Genomic DNA, 12,949 nt, shown 5'->3' with positions numbered 1-12,949 from the left:
TTTGGGTACTCTTAAAATATTAAGCATTTATGTATGTACTTAAGAGGAACCACCATTTCAAATAAAAGCTTCCCTGGAAGCTCAGTACACATAAAGGGAAAAAAAAATCTTCTCTGATTAATAACAAAATGGAAGCATAGAGTCCTGCCCAAATAACCCTCTTGTGTCCTGGCAGAGTGGGGAGTTCCCCCGATACCTCCAAAGAACCCCTAAGCCACTCACGGTACTATTTATAGTTACTAGAGTATATCAGTGGAGGCCCCACGGACCTTAAATTTCATGGGCCAGGAAAAACTCAAACAATGATTTGGAAGGATTGAGTTTTTACTTTGTTAAGCAATGATTATTTTAAAAATCGTTATTATTTCATAAATGAAAGAACATTCCAGAGCCAAAAAAAAAGGAAGAAATTTCTATCAAAATGAATAAATTTAGCTTTGCTTTATGAAACTGTTGGTGGCCAGAGGAAAAGACATTTTAGACCACTACCTTAGAAAACTACTCCAGATCATCTCTCTCAGGCCTGTTCATGTCCTGAAATTTCTATTTCTTTGGATCTCCTATTTTGAAAGAACTGAGACCAGCTTAGGTGACCAAAACACTATGTCCTAAAATTACTACATTAGTAAATAAAGTGCCCCAGGGTCACCAAAATAAAAATGCAATAAAAACCAGACCAAAAAAAAAAATCAAGTTAAACTGTACAGCCATTAAACTTCAACCTTAAAAATAACATATAACAGTTATTTTAATATCATATTCCCACACCTAAAAAATAAGAATCTTAAGCATCTGGAATACATTCAAAGCAATGCTTAATTGTCCAGTGTTTAAGTGCTGTTTTCTACTCTTTGCTCCTTCATCTTCAGTGTTCAGTTTTATCAATCTCATACATTTAAAAAATAAATTCTACTTTCTTTTCAAAAGCAGCATGGCACTGAGATATTTCTGGGGATCTATTTCCTCAAGTTTTAGCATTGCTGTTCCTTTCTTTACATTTCTGCAAAATCCTTCCAGCCACCACAGGCTGGTACAAGCACTTGCACCATCAAAGTAACATGAGGCAATCTAGCTGGATAATGAGGTGAAGCTGTATTTCCAGGATTATGTAACATTCCTAAACTCAAAAAGCAATGTAGTCTATTGATCACTGCTGAAAATATTTTTTCAGGTCTCAGTTTAAAAGTTCTAAGTATATAAACATCCTGTCAAGTAAAATAAAATCCATTGTGCCTTTCAAATATTTCTATACTACTGTTTTGATATACAAAAACCTGTATCACCCAAATTACTAAATATTGGGTATCCAGAAAACCCTCCAAGTTTCAACTTCATGTTTCTCTCCTACTCCTGACACTGCACGTAACATATTCTAGGCAGATATTCGATCTATCTTTTAACAAAAAGGTGTAACTGATTCCTGAGAGGTCCATTTCATCTTTATTTTACTGTACTCGGGCTTTGAAGCAATTTTCTTAGGAATATTTTCTATGTCAGGGAAGAGATAACCACCAACCATCACTCAGAATATTGAAAAACCTCATATTATCATTATCTTTTTTTCCTGGAAATAAAGATAATTCCATTAACTTTTATTCAAACACTTTTTTTCCAATTTTAAAAAATATCGTGTCCTCTATGTTCTTCATAAGTGTATTTGCTAAAAGAAGCACAAATAGGGCAGAAAGACAGCTATGTGAGTCCCTTTATCACACTTTCAGTTTCTATGCACTGATTTCTTAAAATAGCTATAAATGGTAAGACTACACTTCCTGGTATAGAAAGTCAACAAATTATCACTTTGGTTCTACCACTAAAGCACCATTTGGAAATCTTACAGGTTCAGTGACTGAAGGATCATCTACAATGAAGCTGACCAAATGGCCTCAGAAGGCACAGCCTCAAATCACAAAATGATTATGTTTAAATATATTAAAGAAATGGACAAAGTTTACCCTAAAATTATCATATCTGTCATTTAAAGCACACACACATGGACAACAGGAAACTTGATCATTCATGTTCTATATGTTTCTTCTTAGACATCACAGAACTTTGGGCCATTACCACTTTACATAATCCTTCCAAATAATAGCTTCTGGGTCTGTTTCCTAAGGGACACCTGAAAAACCATGAGGGCCTCCATCTCCATCACTTTCAGTTGAAAAAAGCTCAGTATATAAAGATTGATTCTAAGCTAATTCCTTGATCTGTCAATCAGCCTGAATCTGTCACTGTTGCAGTCATTGGTATCTCCAGGAATGTTTCAGTCCTAGCTACAACCCATCCACACTATCCCTCTGCTAATACCATTCTTACAACAGGACTACCACATCTGAGCACTCAGACAAGGCTGTGAAATGGAGGCAGCTGACTATTGAAAGTGATACTAACACATAGCCTTTGGCTATTGAAAAGTTCCTTGGCTGAGCAGCAAGGCCAGGTCAACTCCAGAGCCTCTTCCATTTGTTCCCAGTACAATCCTTGGTGGTAATACAGAAAGGAGATGTCCTCTTGACAATAAATTCCTCCTCCTTTCTTAAATGTCAAAAAACAAACACATATGACAAATCAGGGAGGAGGTGAAGAGTAAAGGGAGGGGCTTGGCTGGAAGAGTTCACTTTAGAGATCTGCTCCAATGGAAAATGTGAGCTCTGCTGGCCTTTACAGCCTTTTGTCTGTGTATTTCCCAGCTGGCACAGTATCAAAACCAAACACATCAATTTATGAGGAAAAAAGAGGCACAATAAGCAAGCTCAAGGGTGAGAGCAATTTCTTACAGTTCAAACACTATAAAAGATAAACCATACAGTATCAACAATTTAAAAAAAACATATTTAGTAATATGCAAGTATACATGAATGCACACAAAGGAAATATAGTAACAGAGCTTTCTTTTGGCTCCAGGTTATAACTTTCATTTTATAATTTTATATGCAGAAATGACAGCTTCTTAGTGAAATAAATAGGAATGTTTTTATGTAAACATGCAATATTCATTCATAAATTCATAAATATCAAATGCTTTCATTAGATTTAAAATTTTCTTCTTAGATTCAAATTTTTCCTACTGAAGCCCTAAGATCTAACTTCCATGCCATGACAGCTCCCATCTGCACTTTAAAGGCATATGCACAATCCAAGATCGGATTTAGCAATCAGGCTGCACACAACGTAGCTTCATTTCAGGCACCTTTGAAGGCAGAGTGATATTTAACACTGAATATAAGCTGTCTTTTCACCTTGCACTGTAGAGTAATTGTTTCCCACTTCAGAACTATAACATGAGTTATCACCTCTGACTTGCTCTCTAAGTGCTATGGCCAGCATGGAAAAAAATGACAAAGAACATTATGGGCTTACTCAAGGGAGCTGGATCTTTGCTAACTGCCAAGAAGAAATTGTGGATAGTCAGCCACAGCACAAAGAGATACAGCGTAAGAAATGACATACATTACTGGGCCCTGGTTTTAGGAAATCATTTCTCCTAAATGTCCTCAGAATGCAGAAACTAAACCGTTCTTTGTGTCAAACACACCAGATAAAAATTACTGCTGCACATGGATGGTGTTGACTATTGTACATACATATTTCAGCAAAACTGTACATATATACTTACTGAAAATTACTGTTTACAGAATATGTAATGAAAATGGGAGACACAGAGAACTTTCCCCCAGAGTCTCAGAGTTGAACTGAAGCAACCAATGCTTCCAGTTATCTATGATCAGGTTGGTTTCACATAGGCTGTCTACAAAGTCTAAAGGTGATATAGTTTAAAATCCTATCAGGCCCACAGAGTTTACCATCTCCTATATTTAATAGATGCAAAATATAATGAAAAAACGTTGTGGAGTAGTAGGGCAAAGGCCAATAAACAAATTATCTTAGACTTTTTTCATCCTGCATCACAGAGAAAACAAATTAATATGAGAAAGTAAATGACAGGCACACACAGACTTAAAATCCAATTCAAATGTCATGATGTATAAATAAATATAAAAGGCAGATGGAAAATAAGAGTATTTAAATTCCAGTCAGTGTTACAAATACCTTCTCATTAAAATATAAACCCTTCCTTACCTTTGCATGTCTCTTACTGGCTTCCCTTCTGGCTTCCTTTTCTTTCAATCTTTTCTCCTGTAAGAAAAGGCAGAAAATCAGCAACATAAAAACTTCCATCTATTAGATGTAAACCAGACTACCCATTTCATAACAGTTTTTTCTTAAGCCAACTGACCCGTGACATTTATTTTTCATTCATTACTGAGTAAGTATTTATGAGGCTGGTACACATATTCGTTATCGTTATCTATGTGTCAAACAGATCTGGAATTAAATCCCATTTCTACCACTTACTAGCTATGCAATTCTGAGCAACTCATTTATATTCTCTAATCCTCATTTTCTCATCTAAACATGAAGATAATAGGAGTATGTATTTCATAAAATTGGTATAAGAATTATATAAATATATAAAAGTATTCAGTACAATTAGGGATATTGTACTGAATATCCCTACATCACAATCAATGTGGGCTATTAGAATAAAAAGAAGGGAAAAAATGCAATCTTGACTATTCCCATTTGCCTCTGTCTAAACACAGAATTTATAAGGATATGTAAGCCTCTCTTTCGGGTCTTAGAAAAGTGGCAATATTTTCTCAAACAAAAAAAGAAACAATAAAAGACCATTCTTATAAAGCATATTATTTTATTAAATTGATTTGTAATTTCCCCATTTGTTTTCCAACAATAAAATAGTCAGAAAGTGCAACACTAACATTTTTTTAAAAATAAAGAAATATATATAATATTAAAATTCAGAACAAACAGATCCAGCTAAAGTTGAAAAGAATTTTGTCTTAAATGAAAACTTTTCTTTTTCAAGAACAAGATGTTAATATAATAAAAAGGCTATTTTCAATCCAAAGTTCATAGCTAATGATTTATATATTTTTAAAATTTTCTTTTCATGAAGCAATATGAGACTGCAACCATGATCACTATTACTTAAACACCCATTAACATGAGAATTAACAAGTTTTCTAAATCGGGGTAGTCTATCATTACCATTATACTTTATATTGTATATACATAGCTTACTCCAGATTCAAAAGCCAATTCTAACACACACTCTTAACAGACCTGAGGCTGCTCTGTTGTTTACAGCATTGAAAAGGACACGTAATTGCTATTAATAGCTTTATCTGGGTTTATAGACCCCTTTATGATGACAAAGTGAGCACATAAATGCTGAAAGTCTCAAAGAGGAAGGCAGTTCACAGAACTCAGAGATTCACTTTCAACAGCTTCAGACTGCACAGTAAAAAAACTAAATTCTAAGTGGAACTAATAAAAATTCAAATTCAAATGGCAACCGTGAACATGTCATACCCCTAATGTATATTGTTAAATTAGAAATTTCTGTGATTATTATTTTTTCTCTACCCCAGTTTTGCAGAAAATAGGTATTACTTTGACTTCCAAATAAAACATAAAATTAAAAGGGCAGGTAAAACTTAAACAATGTGCAATTAATTATACAGAGGAATATTCTAAAGATACTTGAAAGTTGCAGGACCAAAGTTAAAGGAAAAGGAAAGATAAACAAAAATCCAGAACTTAACTTGCACACTGTCAAAGAGCACAGTAAGTGACAGAGACTGATCTTAAAACTGGGTCTCTGTATGCCAAGTCTAGTGCTTTGTTCCAATACATTCTAATAAAAATTAAAATTCAGGGTTTAAAGCCTTTAACAGATGTAATTTTAATAATGAAAGAAAATAAGACCTCGTATTATTTTAACAAGCAGCCAATTAATGCAATAGTTATTATTACACGTTGTCCCTGAACTAGATCTCTGAAGAGTTTATGAGAGTTGTTCTGCCACTAAAATAAAATAATTTGTTTCCTCAATTTGTGGGAGGGGAAAAAATGTAATGGATGGCGTTTCTAAACATTTGCACTCAAATTTTCCATAAAAGTTGGTACCAATTACTGATTTTCCATGAACATTAGCAGACTACAAAATAAATTAAGGCAGCAAAATATTAAAGAATTTAAAACAATTTATCATAATCATGCTTATTAGTTTGAGTGACAGCTTTAGTTTGTAGATGCATGTATTTGTAATTTAATCTTTCTGCTCTCTTTCACAGATACACAATTTAGTTCTATCTTCTACCAAAAAAAAATTTTCATGTTTTGAAGGTAAAATTAAGCAGAGCAGTATCTTAAGTTATTCTACAAAGACCACAGTGACTTTTGAGTGTTGCGCTACTTAAACTAATTTTAAAACTACAGACATAAAAAACATCAAATAACTTGAAAGTAATAAAATTGTACATTTATAAGAATGTTTCTGCCCATTTCTGTTGTTATTTCTAACAGTAATAGGCCTGAATTATTAGGTATCAGCAGAGTGCTAGGCATTTTACATATATTTTAAACCTGTTAACAAAACTTTGGAGTATTATCAGTCCCATTTTATAGATGAAAAATTGAAGAACAAGGTGATTAAGTAACTTGTCTGTCATCACAAGCCAGTAAGTGATGAACCTGAGATTCAAACTGTGTCTATGGGGTCAACGTCCTCAAGTCCCTCATCTCCAGCACTTCTATACCCCTCACTCCTCCCTTAGAAAGTTTGTTTAACTTTGTAGATGCATAGTGATTTCATCTTATCAATACATTCTAGATAAATCTTACATTTCCCTTTATTATTAATAGTGATCTGCTATCATAATGGTTTTTTCATCCTGATAGCATTTTTTTTTCCTGCTAGCATTTTGTGGACATTCTCTAATTAATTTTTGCCCATCTGAACAGATAATTAACTACATTTAACACTCACACAGACTTTTGTTATAATTATCCAGTAGCTGGCCTTCTCCCAACACATTAGGATATTTGAAAATGGCACTTCAATGTTCCAAAGAATAACCTTGATATGTTCACATCAGAAAAACCATTTCTATTTCTATACAAATAAACACAACCCCTATTCTGAGACTTTTCATCTAGCCAATTTAATCACAGCACAAAAAAATTATATTGACAATTTCCCACTACTACTGAACTCCAGTATTAATTATAACACTATAGTCAGTGAAGGATATTTTAAATTTCAGATTTCACTTGGCTATCAGAATTCATACATGCATGTAAATGGGATAATTCTTTCCTTTTAAGAGTTCTGCCACAACTCTCAGATGGATGAAAGATATCCAAAACCTTTACAATATGAAGTGACTATGACTTGGATGTGAAACTAAAGAGTAATAAAAAAAATAAACTTTCAATACTGGGTGAAACAGAAAGAAAATTAGAAAATTTTTCATTATTATCTTTAAAAGCCATGTTAACACTTTATCTAAAAAGAGGCAAGAGTAAAAATTAGTCTTTAACAGAGGAGACCAGAAAGTAGAATTACGGTAATCCATAATTTGGGAAATAGATGTAGGAAAGAAAGGCAGGAAAAAAGGAAAACTTTTTTAAAAAATAAGTATATAAATTATAGATGTTCTAAATGACAAGACATAATGATAAAAGGTTAGAGTACAATGACTTCAGGGGAAAACATAACTGAATTTTATTAGATTCAGTAATGGAGGTTCCCCCTCACACATCTTAATTTTATGTGGTCCAAATGCTTTAAATCCTTTATTTTCCTATTTCATTTTTGAGGATTAGTATCAAAAGCTATTTATTTTATGCCACACAAAAAGAAGGCAATATTTTGTTTTTAGTTCTGCCATGCTACAAATGATTAAATATAAGAAGAACGTGAAATTCAATAATAAAATCAAATTTACATAGGACAGAAGAACAGGAAAATCACATTTCAAGGTACAAAATACTCCCTTTATATACGTTACACTTCTTTTGGCTCCTCACACACACACTATAGGACTTAGCTTCCAGAAAAAAAGTGTCATGAAATATGAATTTCATCAGCAGTCAGGACTACGTATTTAAACAATTTTCATTCTATGGCAATTTTGGAAATTTGTAGATTTGGAAATACAACTCGTATTTCAAGAGGTGGTAGAAGCACAACCTATTTGTGTGAGTCCCAGGCAACTGTGTCAATGCGGTAAGGAACTGGGTTCCCAGCTGTCACACAGAGAAAGGGGGGGGGGGGGGGGGGCGGGCATCAATCCTCACTGCAGAATTACAGGAACTTCTTTTTCAGGAAAGAAAATTGGTCAACAAAAGTGAGTTAAAGAGGGATTACAAAGATTTTTGCCCCTTAAGATATCCTCTCCCCTCCAAGAACAAAATCCGCATAAACCTGTAACCTTCCCAGGAACCTGGAACAAAACAGGGTGCATTTTGTTACCTATCCCTGGGGTTCACAACCTCTCAGTACCAGTCCAGGCCTGTTAGGAACCAGACCGCACAGCAGGAGATGAACTTGAATGTAATGCGCTTGAATCATCTGGAAACCATCCCCCCTCCACCAGCACCCCATGCCAAACAGGCTGGGGACTGATGATATTCAACAGAGTTTCATTTAAACAACATAAAAAATTGGCCTTCAATATATAAATGTGCCACAATTACAAGGATATGAAGATAAGGAGAAAAATTTACATGGAAACACTCATTCACTTATTAATTCTTGGCCCCATGGTAAACTCTGGGTATACAGAAATGGGCAAAATAAACAGTCTTCGTAGTCTATTACCTAATCTTGTCAGTCCCTTAAATTCCATTAATTCCAAACTCTACCCCTGCTTCTTAACCCCAGTCTCCAGCTATCGACCGTCAATTTAATAACCACTACATCTCTCAAACACCCTGTGCTATTAAAAAAAAAATCCACAAAACAAAGGACTTAAGAAAAATAGAGATAATAAACAGCTCAAAGACTTGACACACAGTTGATAAAATCTATGCAATTTTGAGTATCTGTCTCATTTTGGAAACTGGAACGAAGAAGGGCTCAAGTACTAAGATGTTCAACTCGGTATCACAAGATGCTATAAGCTCATGAGAATAAAAACAAACCTCCCAAGCAGACATCTTCAAATTATAGGCAAAGGTTATGTTGTAAACAGTCCAGCTTTTTTTTTTTTTTAAATAAGCCTGGTTATGACAGTAAGTAGGAAGAACTGAAAGTGGAAGAGGGACAGGGTTGTACAGGAAGAGGATGTCTTTCCCTCCTCTGTAATAAGCTTTATTCATAAGGTCCATTTTAGAATTAAGCATTGGATGCTTAATCCCTTGCTCTCATAATGACATCTGTGAAATTTCCTAAAACATATGAGCCAGACCAGTCTCTTGACAATGCCCTAGACTCTTAAAGGACCACAACTACTTAAAAATGGATTTTGGTACTAGTAACTATATAACTATGCAAAGATTATTCAGGGAAAGGCAGTATTAGTATAGGGTGCTAAACTGTAAACTTTCACCAATTTTTTTATTTCTGGCTATGGAAACGTGAAGAGTTTCCATTATTTGTTATTCCTTCTTCAAAATCCTCCACTTGTTATCAATCCTCCGCCTTTGTATTCATTGTTTCAGAGTTACCCTGCGGTAGAAAAATATCTGATGGTTTGACTTAGGTAGGGACACTTTTGAATAGTTAAAATCAAAGACTGTACAGTAACGAAGGTCTCGGTAACGATTCCCAAAGCTGCTACAGATAAACTGTAGGGCCTTGGACAAATTACTTGACCCTTCTAAGTCTTAATTTTATTATCTGTAAAATGAGGTAGCTCACTTATTTAAGAAGTTAATTTTTAGCATATAATATGATAACATGTAAAAGCATTTAGTGCAGGGCCTAAGTAACTAACTGCTACTACTTGTTATTATTTTGTTCTGTTCTTACTATTCTAAGATGCCTGATTACTGCTTCCCTCCTTCTTGACTACCACATAAATTTATATTTAAGATTTAAATGGATTACGTGCCAACTAAATGCTGTGTCAACAACAATACAGATTTTCTAAAAAGCCCCTTTAATTCTTTTGTAACTTATTAACGTTCGTATTAGTAGTAAGTGGATGCCACAGCAACGCTGTGTGGTCTCTGCAAGCAATCCAGAGCTGTATCTTGAGTGACTGTTACCGAAAAACACAATCCAAAATGGATACAGCAGAACTTCCTAACGAATTGCTTCTCTCAACTCTGAGCTGTTGTAGCAGGTATTATCTCCCTAAAGACAAGTAATCTTTCAGAACTAAGAATGACGATGCATCACAGAGGAGATTTTCACTCCATGAGATTAAAATCGTTTCAGTAATGTGACCCATGACTCACCTTTCACAGTTCTGACTGAATTATCAAAAAACACATTGTCTCCATGCAAAAGTAGTGGTTTTTGCCTTTACAATTTACTAATGACTTTATATACAAAAATTATAGCTTGTGCTGTAATTTTACTTCTGATGAAAGTTTCAAGAGATTCAGCAGAGAAAACAGTAATAGATGGGCCTAGTTAAGTACAGTTACTTCTGAATTGCCAGGGGAAACTAAAGACCAGAATGGTCTCAGAAAAAAATGATGTTTAATGGCTACATGGAAGCCTCATGAAGAGAAATAAAGCTGCTAACTAAGTAACCTAAAGCTGTTTTACAAGGGCCCTGAAGTCTTCCAGGTATGTAGCTATGAGTTCCAACAAGGAGGCAGGTAAAATTCTATTCCCAGTGATACTGGGGTTTTTTTGGTGTTTTGTTCTTGGTTTTTTTTTTGCTATAAACTAGTTAAAATTTTTATTGCTCACTTATTAAATCTTTAAGAGAAAGATATTTATTGAAGTCATAGTACAAATTACAGAGCTTTCAGAATTTGGCAGATGAAAATATGAGTCAAAGAGAGATGTAATAACACAGAGGAAAAAGAGGCGGGGAAAAAAATAATAGCTAAGTTCTACATTACAAAGACTGAGCACATATTCAAAACTATGGTGAAAGACTGTTAATTTTAAACATAGGAGCAAAACAACTACTCCCAAACAGAATTACTAAGACTAAATTCACTTATATATTAAATATCTTATCCTTTTAAACCAAAAAAGATAATCATGAAATATTTTGAATATGCAAAAAGAATATTCCTAAGTTTATGAAATCTTCTAAAATTGATACATTAAAAAAATAATGTATGTTTCAAATACAGAATTATAGATTTTTACAGAGTTTTCTTTTCAGACATAAAATTCTTTCAGGCATATTCCTCATTCATAATTTTATGTCAACAGTTTCTTTATCTTTTCTATCTTCATGAAGTAAAGCTTATACCTAGACCCTAAAGTTAGTATTACAAGTATTCTTCAGGGACATACAATTCTTCATATAGTTTTACAGAAACAACTAAATCAGGAGTGGAAGCTTCAAGGGAAACATAATTACAGCTGCCCTGGGTAAAACCTTACGCTAGAATAACTAAGAATTGTCACTATAGCAAGTAATATACTCAATTAGGAAAAAAAATACAATTTCAAAACCAATAATTTGTTCAGTTAGAGCAACTAAAATAAAATAATCTGTGCAAGATAATAATGTACTTAGTTTTTGAAGTAAAAGTTTAGTAACTTTTGGAAAATAAGTGAACAAGAAAGAAGCCTTATCATCAAACAAGGAATCCAATTTGTCAGTACGGGAAAATTACAAATTAAAATTCCATTTTTCAAATATTCATTCCCATGTCTTACCAACACACACAGAGCCAGATGATGTCTCTCTGATCATCTGCAACTGACTCCAATTTCCACTCCCTTGTTTTTCAGAATAGGAAAATGTAGTCCAAACTGGTGACTAGTAATCCCAGGTTGGACTAAGTAATCCCAGACTTAGTATTCAAATGCAAGAATTCCACCATCTTCTTTCCATCAAACATTACACCAAATGTTGAAATTTGCCATTTAACACAGGAATCTAGTCCATGGCAGCTTGGTGCATCACTGATTTGAGCATCTGTATTGTTGTGTCTTAGGTATTCTACTGTAATAAACACGCTAATTCCAAAGTGCTCACAAATGTGAAAGTTTCTCCAATTCAATACACAGATACTTATATATGAGTAAATAATTTTACTAATAAAAGTACCAATAAACTAATCATATTTGTGTCAAGAAGCATTTACATTAAAATTGAATAGAAGACTATTTTTACTTACATCCTTGTGCTTTTTTTCAGGCTATATATTTTCAACCTCTATAATGGAAGGTATGCCACAGGTCACATTGTGCAAAATATACCTATTTTATATAAATTAACAACCTTCAATTTGTTTTAAAAAAACATGTCTATTTTAATTACAGAGGTATTGACTTCAAAACCACCAGTATATAAAGTTCTTGTAATTTCTCTCACAACTATGTCAGCCCCAAACTGCTCTGTTCAACTTTGCTGTGAGACAATCACAGTGATAGTTTAAAAATCATATGCTATATTTTAACAATGGTCCAAAGAAAAGAAAATGAATTATTTCAAATCTCAAAAATAGGTGGAAATAGAAATGTGCAGAACAATACCGTATAGTAGCTTTCTGTAACAAAGAGAATACAACAAAATAATTTTTCTTTTCCCCTATTTACATAAAGAAAATGGGAAGATACATTAATGATTAATAAAAATAGTTACCTATAGGATGGAGGTATGAATGAGGTACAGGCAAAAGCAAGACTTTTTTGTGATTTTCATTTTGAAACAATATGAATATACTATTCATTCCAAAAATGTTAATGTTAAAAGAAAGGTTTCAAAAACTTTTCAGCAACAGAAAACCCATAGTTAAGTATAATTTAATTGTAATTTTCCTGAGTACAGAGAAACATTTATTTTAAATATTCTATCTTCACAGCCTAGCACAGAAATGTGTAATAAATTTATGATTAGTCAATTTCAAATTAAGTTCCTAAAGAATTCAGAAAGAATATTCCACTACCTGGATACAACAGAAACTTTCACACATGGGGGAAAAGGGGTAAAAG

At 33.5% G+C, this 12,949-nt stretch overlaps 1 protein-coding gene across 1 annotated transcript in view; it reads right to left on the bottom strand.

The window, feature by feature from the left end:
* Positions 1 to 12,949, bottom strand: part of DDX10 (DEAD-box helicase 10) — a 286,609-nt gene that overhangs the window by 90,496 nt on the left and 183,164 nt on the right. Inside the window, exon 16 of the mRNA XM_054592588.1 lies at positions 4,084 to 4,140. Within this exon, the coding sequence (XP_054448563.1) occupies positions 4,084 to 4,140 (57 nt within the window). The remainder of the gene's footprint in view (positions 1 to 4,083; positions 4,141 to 12,949) is intronic.

This window comes from Pteronotus mesoamericanus, unplaced genomic scaffold (assembly GCF_021234165.1).
Source record: "Pteronotus mesoamericanus isolate MK-2021 breed Mesoamerican mustached bat unplaced genomic scaffold, CSHL_Meso_final scaffold_36, whole genome shotgun sequence".
Lineage (NCBI taxonomy): Eukaryota > Metazoa > Chordata > Mammalia > Chiroptera > Mormoopidae > Pteronotus > Pteronotus mesoamericanus.
The sequence above is the reverse complement of the archived record's forward strand: the minus strand, read 5'-3'. Positions and strand labels throughout refer to the sequence as shown.